Consider the following 17399-nt stretch of genomic DNA (forward strand, 5'->3'; position numbering starts at 1 on the left):
AATTTGCTGGGACACCAGAACAGGCTCCCCAGCAATCCAGGCACTGCTTACATGCTAAACATAGCATGTAAGCAGCACCAGGATTGGCCTGAATGGCAGTGACTGCCGCTCAGGCACAAGCCTGGGGCCTGTGCATTTTTTCCAGCCCAGCTGTTCAACACAGCCGGCTGTAGAAACCTAAGTGCGCATGTGTGTTTGGACAGCCATCTAAGGCCGTCCAAACACACATGCACTCTCAGTGCACTCTCTCCTCAACCACCCACCTCCCTAGACCCAAACCTGTCCCTCCTTGCACCTGCTGGCTGAGCCAGCGGCAGAAGAATAAAACGATATTCAAGTAAAATACTTGAAGTATTTTTCTGCTGCTGGCTCTTAGCCAATGGGGTGACGCTCCTCCGCCATTGCGGAGGAGCTGCCCCTGCTCTCCAGGTTGCCCTCACATCCAAATATCACGGTAGTCTAAGTCTGTATTTATGCTTCATGAATGCAAAGTGTCATTGGGGGCAGTAAGCGCTAAAAAAGCAATTTACAGTTAAGGAGAAAGATGTAGGTAAACGAAATGGTCACCAAATATGGTTTTCATGACTGATTAAAATATATAAAATGTGCATTGCCACCTAAGTATTTATAAGATGTCAGGTGCAATTCTACTGGGGATGGTCAGGCCACACTGGCACGCCTTCAAAGTACCTTAAAAATAAATGAGTGCCCTTTCAAAGCTTATGGCAAATGAGTGACAATTTAGAACATTTCTGGCACCTGTCTTTTAAAAAAATCACTATTTTCTCCCTTTTTTTCAAAATATTCACTCCTGCAAGAAGTTTGCCTTGCTCCATTCGCTTACAGACTGGAACCCAAGGCAAGTATTAAGCTTCTGCACTTTCAAAGATCACCAGCTGCCACCAGAAAGAACCCCTCAGGGAGCCAGTTTTTCTCCCCAGGACCATGCCATACAGAACTGGATTGGTGGCCAGAAATCTACAATTTGAGTTCAGCACACCAGCTGCAGACTTCTTTTGAAATTATGTCTTATTCATAAACCAACCTCCCTGGCCTTCGTGACTAAACAAGGAATGCTAAATCCCCTTTAAAGTGATGTGGCAGCAATACTGAGACAGCCTTTTGCCTGTGGGGTTGTTCTGATAAAATGTTGAGACTGAAACTGTATGATTGTGTGTGCTGTAAAACAAATATTTTGAGTATGGTTCATCCATAATCACTTTATATTTGTAGGAAAGTGCCTCTTTTTGACATGGTTACCCCCCCCCACTTTTTGCCTGGTATCTGATGTAATTTCCACTGAAAGTTCACTGGGTTCCTGCTAACCAGGCCCCCAGTGCCAGATCTCTTTCCCAAAACTGAACAGTTGTTTCTCCAATTGCCAAAAACTTTACCACCCTCTGTAAGTCCCTAGTAAATGGTCCCCCTGATACCTAGGGCCTAGGGTACTAAAGAGGGTCCCTAATGGCTGCAGCACAAAATGTACCACACAGGGGACTCCTCACCAAGCACGTGACAGGCTGCCATTGCAGGCTGCGTGTTTTGGTGCAGGCAAAAGTGAAAACACGTCATGTCTCCTAACACTGCATGCAGTGTATGCAAGTGACCCCTCTTGCAGGCCTTATAGCCCTACGGCAGGGTGCATTATATTACATGTGAGGGCATGCCTGCATGAGCAGATATTCCCCTGCTATGTCTTTGTCGATTCTCAGACATAGTAAGTGACCAAGGAAGCCATTTTAAATGCATGTGCTACACACCGGTCGATATGAGTTCCCCAGCTACTTGATGGCTTCACTCAGAAAAGGGATGTATGGTATCAAACATCTTGTATTGGTGAACTCTCACTGATGCCAGTGATGGATTTATCAATACATGCACCCAGAGGGCACCTTAGAGGTACCCCCTGAAACCAAACTAGTCTCTGGTGTGCTCGCTGACCAGTTTCTGCCAGCCTGCCACCCGAAACACCATTTTGGACCCCTAGGGTGAGAGCCTTTTGCTCTCAAGAGGCCCAGAACAAAAGCCTGCCCGGGAAAAGGGTGTTATAACCCCTTCCACAGAAGGACCTGCTGATTTGCCTTCCTAAGGCGGCAAGCCTCAAAGAACTGCTGCCTTGAAAATGCAGCACAGGAGAGGAAGCCAACCCCAAGGTCCAGAGCCCATTTGGCACCTGGCAGGTGGGAGAATTAGTTAGCCAGGAAGGCATGCCACCTTTAGGCTAGTACCACCCCTAAGGTGGGCTACTGTGAGATGGACATGATTTTTTAGAAGTAGCCATCTTTGTGATGGCATACTTAGGGATTCTGGGACAGGGTTATGTCCAGTTCCCACAGGAAGTTGTCATATAGGGGGCATAGTGAACCCAAGGGTCAGTAGCCCATTAGCTAGTACCCTACACACCCCTAATGCCCCTAAATTCAGTATTTAGGTTAGCCCCTGGCACCAGAGAAGCAGATCCTGATGATCTAAGAAGACCAAGGACACTAAAGAGCCACAACAGCAGAACAGAAGAAAAGAATCAACTGACCGGGTATCCTCATCCGAAATCTGCACCAAAGTTGACTCGTCCTGCAGCCCCCTGCCACCGTGACCACTCCAGTAAAGAAAACCTGACACAGAAGTACACCTCTGACCCGTTGTCCCTGAATGGTAGAGAAGAGGACCACAGTTGCTTACCTGTGCTCGAGCATTGTAAGCCCCAAGCCCCACTGTTGGTTCAGCCGGACCGGCCTCCTGACCAGAGCCTGCAGCCTCTTTCTACAGCTACTGATCTCCTTAGGAACGCATTAGGCACCCAGCACTGTTTTGCACTTTGTACACGGCCACCCCCATACCTGCTGAGGGTGTAGTGTGGGTGATGTCTTGGACCTTGGCCACTACTCACCTTAACCCCAGGAGATTGGTCTTGTAAGTTGCTGTACTCTACCTGTTTGCAGAACTTGTTTTTCCTCCCCTAGGATAACTTTGCAGAACTCAAAAATTGCAGTGTCCACTTTTTAAAGTGAAAATAATTCCTACTTAAAAATGCTGAACCCAACATTTGCAGTTACCTAATGTTCACACACTGTTGTTGTAGCAGTGAGCATGCACTGGTGACCACCCCAACCCCCGTTCACACAGCCAGAAAGGGTGAATTATTACTGAGAAAACAAGAGGAGATACATAAAGGCATAAATAACTATGTAGGTTACACTATAGCATTTATTCTTTTAAGCATTTGTTGTGGGCCACATGGCTGGCTGTGTAAATTAAGCTGCAGTGTACACAAAGTTGGTCTCTAGTTGGCATCGGTTAACACTACTTTTTAAGAGATCAGAAATTAAAAGAAAACATTCTCATATAGATTTCAGTGCACCACATAAATCAGTTTGTGGTAAAACAAATATAATATGACTAGCGCCATTCTTTAACGCACAGCCTCCAGTTTTCCCTACGCCTCCCCCACCCGGTTAGCATCCTGTACTGACCAGAGCCTGCAGCCTCTTTCTGCAGTGACCGATCTCCTTAGGAACGCATTAGTCACCCGGCACAGTGCCATGCAGGGGGCCCAAGTTAGGGCCCCCGAGAGAGAGAAAAAAAATATTAAAATACTTACCGGGTTTTACCTGGGATGGGTCCCCCATCCTGTGGTGTCCCTCTGGTGTGAGTGGGGGTGTCCCTGGGACCAGGAAAGGGCACCTGTGGGTCTCTGACCATGGAAACATCCCCGCAGGTCCCCTAACGCCTGCCCTGACCCAGGCGTTAAATAATGGTGCAAAGCAAGCTGTGCACCATTATTTGACCCCTCCTTCCCAGTGCATGATTTTAGCACAGGGGATAAATATGGCACTAAGGCCCCAGTGTCATTTTTTGCACGTGAACGCCTACTTTCCATCTCATTGATGCAAGGTAGGTTTCCACGTCCAAAAAATGACTTTAACTCCAAAACTTTGCCGCTAGACAGGTCTAGTGCCAAAGTATAAATATGGAGTTAGTTTTGTTCCGAATTTGCATAAAAAAAGTGACACAAATTCAGCGCAAAACAAGTATAAATATGCCCCTCAGTGCTTGGTGGGTTTACAGCCTAAGCATATTTTATTACAGCAGTGAGACCTTATTCCTGCAGCATGGAACCCTTTGAGTTACTGCCTGTAAATAGTTTCTGAAAACAGAGAGTCCTGGTGCGTGACATCACCACTTGGTAGCCCTTGACACTCAAACGTTTGACGTTGACCATTAGTGGAGGGACTTTCAAATCTCGCAGTAAAACACTTAAATAGGACTTTGTAAATCTGGAGATGCGTGCAAGGGCAAGGTTAAAGTGCTAAAGTTTCTCTGACTCAAAGTACCACGAATTTAAACACAAAATTAAAACTTTGATGCTAAAATCTCTTTGTCTCTAGGTACTGTGAATTTAAACACAAATGTAAAACCTTGATTTGTTTCACATTCTCGCATTCCACCTGGAAGTACTTAATTTAATTATTCCTGTTTTCCTGTTGTCATTTGCTGGGAGATGGAGGCATGTACATGTGTGCAGAACAAAAGTAATCGTGTGCATTTGTGTTTTTTTGATGACGTTCAAGAAAGAGAATGTGTCACAATCCCCACTCAGATTTTTGGATGCCTCCCACCCTTGCATTTTTCCATACCTTGTCATTGCAATCTTAAAATAACGAATAGACCGAGCAACTCCAAGAGGCTGTTTAATACTTATTCAAAATAACACATATTGACCTCATATGGCGGCAATGGCCACGTGTGTGTTTCAGGAATGTGTGAGGTACAGAGGCACACCATAAGAATCCCACAAATGCACACACTCACTTTCTGGCACACACTGGCTCACACACACACAGACTCGCACACAGAAGCACACATACATAAAACACACACATTTAAATGGACAAGGACGCATACAGAAACAGGCGCTTGCTGCAATTCCTGGGAGAACATAGGGTTTCCATGAACATCAAGATGCCAACCATAAGGATATGGACAAGGAGGGGTCATCTTCCAAAAAAAACAGACTACAATGGGCATTTATAACCTAGTAAATTAAAGAATTAAAAATATCCACCATATAGCATCATCGATGAATGGGACTTACTTTTATTTAGTTTAATTATTGAGAACATCATTTTAGAATATTTTAATATCTTCAAACATAGCAAGGATGATGGTTTACATTCTGACTTAGTACTTAATAGAGAGTGTTGTTTTCTCTTTCAGAATGGCTGCGTGTGTTTGATTTAAAGGGAACGTGCAATTTGATGTCTTGATGGTTTCCTTTCTGTGAGAAATTGGGTTTTTGGTTGACTGGGGAGTGAGCCCTGGTCAAGCAACAGCCACAATCCCTTGCAGGATGAGCCACAAAAAGTCACTAAAGTAACCTGTGGTTAACCCTGGGTAACCAGGCACAAAAAGCAGTCAGGCTAAACTTAAATGCAATGTGTTAAGTATTTAGGCAGTACAAAAACAGCAACACAATGAAACCACAAAATAAGAAAAATCTCAAACCACTTTAGAAAAATAGGGCCAATTTTAATAAATTACTTGACACCAAAAAACATCAAAATCCAATTAATAAAACCAGAGGTAAGCATTTGTTTAAGTTTAAGGTTCAAAATAGCAAGTCCTCAGTTTTAGAAAGTGGCCACCTGGGCACCTTTAACACCACAACCAGGGCTCCAGGAGTGGGTGGAGATCTCCTGGGAGTGCAAGACTCACTCAGGCTGGGTGCAGGTACAGATGTAAGATGGTGGGAGCCTGTTATGTCCCTGTGACTCAAAAGAGGAGACCAGCTGAACTAGCCCTTGGAGTCACTTTTGAAATCCTGGGTGTAGGTGGTGCAGCAGGGCTGGTCTCTGAAGGTCCCAAGCAGACCCCAGGCAACAGAATCAGTCCCTCCAAGTACAGCTGCAGTCTGGCAAAGTGCACAGCAGGTCACAACAGCAGGCAGTCCTCTGAGAGTCCTTCCACAGGGCCAGCAGTGAACTGAGGAGCAGGTCTGAGAGTCCTTCCACAGGGCCAGCAGTGAACTGAGAAGCTGGTCTGAGAGTCCTAATTTTATAACCTGGTGCCGCTGCCCCTAGAAGTTGGGAGAAGTTTCCAGAAGAGTCCTCTAACTTCCAGGAAATCCCTGCCTTCTCTGAACTGGCTCCTGGCTGGCTGCACTGACAATGCAGGGCCGTTAAGCCTATTGTGTGGTGGCAGAGCCCAGCTATTCAGTTGTAAGTGGGAATATGCTTAGCTCTGTCCCCCCACCCATCAAGTAAGTTAATGGCCCATTCAGGCTCTTATAATCCGCCTATTCTGTGACTGTCTGAGGTGAATTCACAAAGTCCCAAATGACTGTTACACCCAGTCATGTGACATAAGGCAGGATATAGGCATAGAGGGCTAAGGGCAGGAAAATGCCAACTTTTTATTCGAGCCCGGTGGGCGTTTACGTATCTGTGGTGAAATTACATCATCCTTTTTTTTTTTATACTGGAGTAACTGACTAGCGTTGGATGTGCCGAACGATAAGGATTAAGCAGTGCTATTCTAGGAAGTTGATGTTGAAAGCAACACTTATTGTGATTTAATATACTTTGACACGTTGTCCTGAGGATGGTCTCGTAGATGGTTTGAGCCTTGGGAGACCGAAACGTCTACCTTATACTCACCATGACGCATTTTTCGTACAAGCAGCTGGAGTACATTAGGAGTGATTTCTGAAAGACTGCCTATAGGACTCAAACCTTTTGTGGTTGGAGAATCAGGAGGGTTGGTGATCTCCTTCTGTCCCTTGGATGTAAAGGAATTGTGGACTAGAAGGGTCACCAACGCATTTGTATAAAAACACAAAAAAATCTCTTTGTTGCTTTGCTACATTGATGAATATATTATTAGTGAATATATAAAAATTCTTCATTTTTCCAGAAAGGAATTACACGCAGTTTGAAGATTTATTCATTTATGGATCTATGGTTAATTACAACATTAATAGTATTATGTCGCTGAAATATTTGTATGCAAATGATTCCTCCATGAACACTGTGTGCTTTACAACTTTTTTAAAGTGGCATTTTTAAACTTGTAAAGATAAACCTGACTTTACCATTAAAGAGGGTTTATCATTACAAGTTCATAGGTACCAAACATGACAGATCTACCACCTCTGTTTTAGGAATTACAGCATATTATTGTTAATAGGTAATCCCCAACGTTACTCTATGGTAGGGGTAGGCCTCTCAGTAGTGAGAAAATTAATTTGAGAGTTTTGTCACTAATAGGACATGAAAAAAAAAACACGTCCTACCTTTTAATCTCACAACACCCTGCTCTATGGGCTACCTAAGGCCTACATTAGGGGCAACTTATATGTAATAAAAGAGGAGTTTAAGACTTGGAAAGGGGTTTTAAATCCTAAGTTGACATGGCAGTTGGACACTGCCTTCAGGCTGCAATGGCATACCTAGGACAAGTTTTAAGGGGCTACTTGAGTGGGTGGCACAACAAGTGCTGCAGGCCCATTAGTAGAATTTTACAGGCCATGGGTAAATATTATACCACTCTACAAGGCACTTATGTGTAAATTAAATATGCCAATCAGGTGTATGCCAATCCGACCATGTTGAGAGGAGTGAGCACATGCAGTTTAGGGCTGGTCAGCAGTGGTAAAATGCACAGGGTGCTAAGGCCGATAAAGCAAAAATCTAGACACAATGGAGGCAAGCAGGCAAAAAGTTGGGGGAAAACTACCCTAAGGCTGACTGGTCTAACATTTTCAGTTCGGTTCTATTGCAGTGAAACTTGAGGTGTGTGATGTTAATTCCTCATGATCGGTGCCACAACACAATGTTACAAGTAAAACAAGGGGCCGCAGAGAACAGCAGGGTTTCTGTGCTGAAAACGGGTTGGTAGCGATTTGCAAACTTCATTTCTGGTAATAGGTTTGCATACACTTGAACGTTCGACTTTTCACTTGTGTACCCCAAAACATTTTAAATCATGGGCCTTACCTGCCAAGTTTTGTGCTTGCTTATTTGTGACATTTCCATGTTGTTATGGTGCTTAGGTGTGATGTTTTATTACTGTTCAATGCTCTAGTGTCCATAAGTGTTTCCTGAGGCAAGCATGTATTCCTGGATCAAACTGCATAACCCAGTGTGTAATAATTGAGCTTGCCGCTTCACGGCAGTCTCTTTATATTTTGTTTACATTGGCACTCTTTCTGCTTTTCTGTCTCAAGTTCATTCACCACTTCCTTAACAAACTACCTATCCCTCTCTATCTTCCTTTCTATTTATTCTGTGTAGCTCTCACCCCTATCTATTCACCATGCCATATAATTCCATTACACAAATACACTCCACCCCACAAAATTCCAATTCCAAAACTAACAATTCCAATACAAGCCACATAATTCCACCCCACACCACATACATCCACTACAGTCCAAACCAAAACACATAGATAAAAAACATTGTAATTTACAACGCCAATAGCTCTAGCTCTTGCAAATACAAGACCTATTTCTTTGCAAATGCTTGATTTTTCTGTGTATACCTAAGTTTAAGGAGTCCAAGTGCACCATAAACTCTGACAGATCTCTTTATGTTGTTTTATTTTCCTATTTTCTGCTATGTCTTGACTAATAATAGTACAAACAGGGATTCTGTGCATCTTCCTGACTCCTTATTAGTGGTGCACACTTCTGCTCATAAATATCAACTGACACCAGGGTCTTCCTTATATTTTCCAGTGTGTTGGCTTTGTGTAAATATCTTTTCTTTCTATTTTACTAGGTGGGACACACCCTCTAAACAATAATCAACTTGTAACATGGCAGGCACACCCACCAGGATCTCACTTCTTCACTACTGGGTGGAAACGCCCCTAACCACTCCTTTCCTTTTTATATGACTAAACCAAACACCTTCCATGCACTCGCACTCAGCCTTTTGAGGCTGTCTCTTTTTAAGGGGTGGTATAGTGTACTGTTAACACATGGAGTGCCACACTCATACAAGATATGGATAGAACAGGAGTCTCCAAACTTTTCTGTAATAAGAGCTGCTTCAGTTCAATCAAAATTATCATGAGCTACTGTTATTATTAGGGGTGTGGATGCCATATACAAGAAAACTCACAGTGACCACCCTCAGTTCATCAGGCATGGTTGCCAAGAGGTTGTATTTGTGTAATGGGTCTATGCTCGTAATATATAACAGCTGTAGCTGTAATGCTCCAGTGCCAAGGTAATAAAAATAGTATTAAGTCTCCCCACCCCCACATGGTTTATCAATTATTAGCTGTAAATATATTTTGGAAATTCAACCATTTTTCTTAAAACATCAGCTTAGGAGTTCTGAAAATTCACACATCTATGTGTCAACCATACACTATTACATTTTGATATACTCATATTAAGGCAACCAAGCAAACGCTTCATATTTAGTAGTTTGAGCTGCTCCAAGCAGAGAGCTGGGGAGCTACTAGTAGGTCACAACCTACTTGTTGGATAGTATGTAGCCTTATTGGCCCTGAATGCAGAGGTGGGGCCATCATCAATGTTCTGAGCTGTCTTCAAAAGTAATGTTAAAAGTGCAGTCAACTCAATGGGAGTGTGTGGACGATGGGGAACCAAGGATCCGCCTGGGTTGTCTCAGAGTTTGGTGCGTGCCACAGGTTAGGGCAATAGCCGTTGGCTAGCAGAAATTAGGCAGGAGTAGGCAGGTTTCAGCGAGTGCACAGGGGAAGGCTTGCTTTATTGCCTTGTTGCTGAGTTTATTAGGCTGAAGGGAGTTGGGTAGTTGGTTGTAAGGGTCATAGAAAGAATGTTTTTTAGGTCTGGTTCCAAGCAGTTCTAGCTGTCAGTCAAGATCATTTGCCATCAAAAAATCCACAACATATGCACACACAATACATCCCATATATCATACTGAAGGGGGCACCTCTTCAGCCACTGCCTTGTTTAAGTGAGACTCCTTTAAGCCATGGCTTGATGGTATGTATGTCAAATTATGGATCAATCCACTGCATGTCACATTTGTTTATTGAAATGGCAAAAAAAGTAGCTCTCCATGATTTTGGTGTCTTTGTGTTAGATCAAATTCATGGCACCATGCAGTCTAATGGCATAATTCAAGGCTGGTCACTGGGTAAGAAGGTCTGCTGCATTGTGTCACTCGACCCCCTTAAGTGTTCATAGTGATCTCAACTGCAGCACTACCAGGCCAATGTTGTTTTAGGGAATACCACATGCATGGTTGGTAGCCATGTCATAATGGTCTCCCATGGAGAGCAATAGGGTCCAAGGGATAAAACTGAGCTGCACAGAGGCAAACAATTATAATCAGTGGCAGAACTAATCTGATCACCCCTGAAGGTTTCAGCTGAGCTGCACCTAGGCAATGCCTCACTATTGCTGGCACCACTGGTATAGCTTCTGCAAAAGAAAAGCAGGAAGGCACACATACAAGTCAGAGTGGGAACCAAAAGCAGCCCTGTCTAAAATATTCAAACCAGCCTGCTCCCTTCCTTATCTATCTCATCTCTCTCTCTCTCTCTCTCCTCTTTCTCTTTCCTCTCTCAGATACTTCCCTGAGCCTGCTGTTATTGCCTGGGGGCGCTGGAGAAATTGACTGCCCTAACAAACTCCCTCCAATGGTCCCAGTCCACTAGGGAAATGATGCACAATGAGAATGCTACCACTGTCATGGGAGTTGTTAAGGTATTGTGATATGAAATGGTCTGTGTAAGTGATTGTTCAATGAGTTGAATGCTGGGGAATTCATCAGCAGTTCACCAGTCTGAATCCATAGAGAGCCCAATGAACCTATCATTTACTTTTATTTAAGTTTGTGTACCATCTTGAAAGCACTTTTTGTATTAAATGAAGTTGTTTTAAATTGTATCTTTAAGTCTTACAGTAGTCTTTAAATGTGAATACATCACTGCTATATTCACACAAAAGATTTCAGGTAGGTATTAAATGAAAGAAATAGACATCTTATTTTCTCAACTTTTTTGGGACATAGCTTGAGTCTAAAACTACTCACAGCCAGTCCAGCAGCCCACTACTCCCCACTCCTGGATCCATGGTTATCACCTCTTAAAAATTGGTATTTAACAGCTTCATTCAACTTGCTTTTGGGTGTCTGCGATAAGGTCTTGCTTTGAAAGAGAGTGATGTCAATACCCTGTGAAGGTTTTGTAATGCAAGGGTATCATGCTGCCTCATCTGGCCATTGAGTTTTAGAGATTCTGAATTAAAGGGAAGCAAGTTTCATAGAGTTTAAAACAGAAATGAATACAAATAGGCACTGTAATCTTGTGTATAAAGAAAGGCACAGTGCAGTAATTATACTTACTCTGTTGTATTTTGAATTAATTGTCTTGCTGTGGTGCTGCACTGAACAGGAACTGAAAGAAAGTGGAGAAACTTACTATACTGTAAGAGTGGCTGAAAACATGACTTCTTATCAAAGGTTTCAAGGGTGACAAATTCCAAATTTGGCTGATGTTTCACGTTCCATGAGCTAGAAACAATTCAAAGGAAACCGAGAATACCAAACACTCTATCATTGAAAAACGTTTTCCATGCTCATGATCTCTCTATCAATTTTCTTTCACATTTCCTATCTATTAACAGTTTCCAGACCTTTAATAATGGGCAGTTTCACACAGAAATGTTATATTCTCCCAAGGTTTAAACTAGAGCTACAATACATATTAGATGTCAGCTCATACTCTGAAAGTTGCAGTCAAAGACATTTTGCCAAGCCCATTTAAAGTGGTCCATTATCAGACCAAAAATAGTTTTACATCTTTGTTAAAATTTGCTTCCAACACCCTTTTAAAATGTAAGGTGTCATATAATACAGTAATATTCTGTATGACCATGGCCAAATCCATTTCTAGGCACTGTTCATCTAAGATATCTCTGGAGGCTGAACTGAATAAGACAAAATGGTACATAAAAGTTAGCTGTGAACCTATCTGAAAATGTCACCAGTTATTCCTTAGATGCACTGCTCACCTTCATGAGGTTGAGCAGGGCCAGTGGTTGGGATGACAGTGTTGACTGAGGTAAAAATAAATGATCCACTCCAAGAACCATAGCTCCGGGTTGTTATTCCGTTCCGCGTGGATTCCTGGTAGCTGCTTTGTCCTGGCCTCTTTTCCATCCTCACTCTTCCACCAGCATTGCTGACTTTCCCCGCATTGATTGCGGCTCTGCAGATGGACGAGTCCTAAGGGAAAGCAGCAGTGGTTAATAAGAAATATGACATTTCACAGTTACCTCCTCCTTCATGCTGTCAATATTTGCTTAACTTGCCAAATTTCCTGCAATGTTACAAAAACATCAGATGAATGCATTTAACGAATAAACTTACGTCTGTGTAGATATCAGTCCCCCAAACTGTGACTTCCTGTTTTAGGCATCCTTCTGGACAAATAACTCTAGAGAAGACAGAAATACAAGACAGCTTTGTATGATTGAAACACATCCCAGGTCAATGGACACAATATTTTGTCACTTTAAGTAGCACCTATTTAGCTTTTAAACTACCTTGAATTCAATGTTTGAGCAAACATCTACTACTGCTGTTATGAATAGTTTCCTATATAGAATCAGTCTTCAGAGCCATAGTTTGCAGGTTACAGCTTTGGTTGGGTGGTGGTGGTTCACAAAACACCACAACTATTTCTGTCAAATAATTACATTTAAAGAATATTGTATGCTGATAGTGACATCTAATATTGAAAATGGCTCAGCCAGTGATTTTATTAAGTAATTTCCATCACGTTCCCCTCATCACTGATTTGAGGCAATAGAAAAAAAAAACTAAAGAATGGATGTGGTATACGTGGTCTTATACTGTCATGGCTTGACCTTTACACTAGCAAAATGACAGTGGAGACCAGCCGTAGGTGTCAGAATACTGAAAGACCATATAGCAGCCATCACTGCATTCATACCTTGGGCACAGACTGTGATCTCTCCAACCTTATTTACAGTAACATTTCTTCTATCTCACAGTGCGTCAGATATATGCCAGTAGTCTTATTACTTTCCTTCAGGCACCACCTGAGAAATGAAGGATTTTCCCTAGCAACAAATACATATTTCTCCCTAAAATGGAATTGGAAGTCTATGGAGATTTGAGTCTGTCTACCCACTTCTACCAGAATGAATTCCTGGTTATTACTACAATCAACAGCAATGATATCTTCTTGGCTCTGTCAACAATAATTTCTCAAATGTCTTTTCAAAATACACATGAACTGCCCTAGAAATACCATAAAATCAAGAATAATAGCAAAGACATTATCTAAACATGTCAATGTACCAGTGAAAATGTAATTTCAGTGAGCCGTAAATTAGTGAATATATACACTTCTCAGGTAATTACAAATTTCTTTCAACATGTCTACGGTGTAGATCATTTGATTTAAACTGTAATGCCAGACGGCAAGTTGTACATCCGGGAGTGCCTTTTAAGGTATTTGGACAAAATATCAGGTTTTAGATATCGATTTACAGAAATATTGGAAAAAATATTGTGATACAAAAATATCATTATCCATACATATTGTTGTCAAGAATGTCGAGTTTCTTAGGTAAGTAATATCGTTGTCAAGAATATCTTTATTGTTAATATCGTTTTCAATAATACAGTGGAAAAAAAGATTGTTTTTTAATTTTCATTTTCAGTATGTGTTTTAGTTCATACATTTATTTTATGTGTTATTATTGTTTGTATAAATTTCAATAAAATTGTTAATATATACTGTAATTTTAAGTGATTTATAATTTTTAATTTGATTTCTAATACTAATTTATAGTATGATAGCGGGTTGCTAGGGTTGTAGGAGTATAGTTAATTAAGTATGATAATTAACAATTAATGATATTTTATTATTAATTATTTAATTGACTAATTAGTGTGTAAATTGTGTAATAATTATATTTTTTAAGGTATATCAGGTGTGGGCTACTGGGTTTCTAGGGGTACAGGATGGAAAATTAATTAGGTAATAATGAATTAACAAAAAATTATTATTTAAACAAATATTTAATTGATTATTAATTATGTAAATTTTGTGAAAAGTATATTTGTTAGTCATATATTCAGTGTGGCTGCTGGGTTTGTTGGGGTATTCGATGGGAAGTTAATTAAGTAATGATTAATTAAAAATGTACCATTAATTAATTATTACTTAACTGATTATTATTATGTCAACTGTGCAATAATTATATTATTTAAGTTATACATTAGGTGCATTGTGCCCCATTTGAAGGGGCACTGGGTGGGAAGTTATTTAAGTAATGATTAACAATTCATTATTAATTTATTAATAATGATTTAATTGATCATTAATTATGTTAATTGTGTTATACTCATTTATTTTTGTGGGGCTTAATAATCATGTATATTGTTTAGTTTATCTTTACTTTTTAGATATATAATCTTTTAGGTTAATTGATAAGGTTCCTAATAAGACTTTTATATTTTTTGTAAATAAGTAGTGTTACTCAAATATGATATGTGTTTGAAAAGAAGTATGGGATGGAGGAGAGAGAGAGTAACATGACCGCTGGGGAGAGCCTGAAACGCCCGGGGTCCTAGCCGACTCCCCACATCCTGAGGGAGCAGGCATTGCTCCCACAAGCAGGGGGTTGCCTTACATAGCAGCTCCCTGCATGTGGAAGCAATTCTTTCATCTGTCAATCCCTCACACATATTTGTGTGCAGGGAAGACAGATGAAAACTCTGCTTTCTGCAAGGGAGAGCTTTTTGTTTTTGGCAGCTTTGCTTTGTGGGAGCTGTCAGTTTCCACCAAGCCACAGCAAACAGCTATGCCACAGGGATGGGCACCCCAGGATGTAGCAGGAGCCAGTATTGAGGTCCAACTATGCTCCTCAAGGGGGGGGAGGGGGGAGCAGGAGGTCCCCGTCCAGTTATGAATTTAGCCCTCAGAATGTGGTGGACCGCAGGGGTGTTGGGGTCCCAAACGGACCCCCTTTCTCTTTTTCATATTTGCCCCTGGTAGGTGGTGGTCCCCGGGGCTGTGTGGCGGGGGCAAGCATCCTTTCCACCTGTGATTTGAATATGAGCCCTGGGGAGGTGGTGGTCCCCGGGACTGCGGGAGGGACAAGCGCTCCCCACACATTTGATTTGAGTATGTGTCTCAGAGAGGTTGTGATCCCTAGGACTGCAGGGGGACAAGCAGTGCCCCCATTTGATCTGTGTATGTTCCCCAGGGAGGTGGTGGTCCACAGGGCTATGGAGGGGCAGAGTGACCTGCCCCTGCATTTGATTTGAATATGTGCCCGGGAAGGTGGTAGTACCCAGGACTGCAGGAGGGCCACCCGCATTGAAATAGAATGTGTTTCCCAGGGAGTTGGCAGTCCTTGGGGCTGCATAGGAGCAAAGAAGCTCCCCTGCATTTAATTTGTAATAAGTGCCTCAGGGAGGTGGTGGTCCACAGATTGCAGGAGACTGGGGCCAATGATGATCACCGCCAGCGGTAATGGTCATGTACGCAGCGGACGAGACCGTCATTTGTTGTTGCATAGCTCACTTGACTCCTGACACTCGTGCAAGCAAGACCTCCATTGCCTGGGCTGCTGTGTTCTGACTCTCGAAGCACCATCCTGCAGGAGAGAGGTCCCTTCCATCACTTAAGTGTGGCTGGATAAGTAGATGGGGTCCTACCCTTGTATGGACAGTTGTATGGGGCACTAGGGCAGCAGGTGGGTCAGATGTTCCTGTTCTGTCTGCTTGTGATGTGTGTGGGTGTGAAAGGCATTGTGATGACGCACACCAAGTGGATGCATGCCGATAGCAAAGGATTTGTGATGACGCAAACCGAGTAGATGCATGCCGATGGCAAAGGAGTTGGGTTATTAGTGGCATACGTGCACGTTTGTGAGGTCATGAGATGTGTCAGGTGTGTGGAGTCCACTGCTGTGATGCCACTCTACATAACTTTCTCCTTCTGTCTGTGTCACCCTTGCAGGTCAGTGCCCATCAGACGAAGGGGATTTGGTGTGCCATCACCAAGCAAGTGCAGACACGGGGGTCCATGCCTGGCGGAGCAGCCACTGCAGAAAGCAGTGGGAGGACCTGAGCTGCTGGGCCCAGAAGATCACTGAGGCCCAGCTGGGGACATCCTCCCAACGAGGGAGAGGTGCCCGTTGGACCTTGACACACCTAATGGCCCGCATTTTGGCGGTGGCTTACCCAGAGGTGAATGGGCACTTGAGGGCAGCACAGCAGCCAAAAGGGGGTAGGCCCACACTCACAACTGCCTAATGGTAGGCACCTATAGGTCTGGGTAGCCTACTAGTGGGAAGATGTGGTGTAGATAATTGTTACTTGCACACTGGCTATGGGTATGAGCCACCCTGGCAGGATTTTTCTCGATGTTGTCTGCCAATGCCATGCAGACAGTGACTCATGAGGGGTCTTACTCCCATGTCTGAGTTTTTCAGGACACATTACACATCTTTTGAGTGAGCAGATCCTTCCATCAGCAACAGTATACCTGAGGTGTCAGGGTATTGTCGTCAGTAATAGTCTGACACTATGACAGAGGAAATTGGTGAGTTCTCAATCCCCTGCCTCATACTGTAGGTGTAGATGGCTGCAGGGGGCCAAGATATTACTGTACACATTGTGAAAGGATTTCTTGGCATGCTGCCTTGCCATGCAGGAATTGTATGGTTAAGGAGTACAGGGTGTGTCTATGTAAACAAGCGTATTAGTGTGGCAAGTACTGTGCTACTGTGCATTGTAGGACCCTTCATCAAGTCAAAGTTTACTATATGTTTCCATATCAGTAGGTTATCACTGCATAGCTTGAGTTTGTACTATGATTTTAGCCAGATGTGCATGTCAGTTCAAAGGTATGCAATCTCATGGCATATCAGCAGATTTTGAGGTTGTTACTCTGTGTGAATGATGGATAGGTATTGACCCATAGCACCCTTTTTTCTCTCCAACCCTCCCTCCCTCTCCTCCTCTGTCTTTGTGTGCATCAGCATCATCAGGCAAAGGAGAAAGGGTACTGGCGAGTGGGGAAGCTGCAGCCCATGGGATTCAGGAGGCTGAGACCAGTGGAGTCGAGCGGACCAGTGGGAAGGAGTGCGAGGGGAGTTCCACAGGAGACACCGGATCGACAACTTCATCTACAGATTCCTCCTCCAATGGATGCTCCCATTGCGGTGGCGGACCCATCTGGGACCAGCCCAGCACCATCCTTATCCGCCACCCCTCTTACCAGCACTACCATCCCTGTAGCTCCCCAACCAGTTGCCCGTGCCCGCTCACCCAGGAGGGGGGGCATCTCCTTTGCCACTCTGCCCCTGCCCCAGTCAGCCCTGCTGCCCTCAATGAGGAGGCTATTGACCTCCT

General features: G+C 43.1%; 1 protein-coding gene across 4 annotated transcripts in view; it reads right to left on the reverse strand.

The window, feature by feature from the left end:
- LOC138293061 (uncharacterized) overlaps positions 1-17399 on the reverse strand; it is a 289136-nt gene that overhangs the window by 23894 nt on the left and 247843 nt on the right. For all 4 annotated transcript variants that reach the window (XM_069232058.1, XM_069232057.1, XM_069232059.1 and 1 more), the window contains 3 exons: positions 12372-12438; positions 12014-12227; positions 11346-11397 (listed from right to left, as the gene is read on the reverse strand). In XM_069232058.1, coding sequence (XP_069088159.1) covers positions 11346-11397; positions 12014-12227; positions 12372-12438 — 333 coding nt within the window. The remainder of the gene's footprint in view (positions 1-11345; positions 11398-12013; positions 12228-12371; positions 12439-17399) is intronic.

This window comes from Pleurodeles waltl, chromosome 4_2 (assembly GCF_031143425.1).
Source record: "Pleurodeles waltl isolate 20211129_DDA chromosome 4_2, aPleWal1.hap1.20221129, whole genome shotgun sequence".
Taxonomy (NCBI): domain Eukaryota; kingdom Metazoa; phylum Chordata; class Amphibia; order Caudata; family Salamandridae; genus Pleurodeles; species Pleurodeles waltl.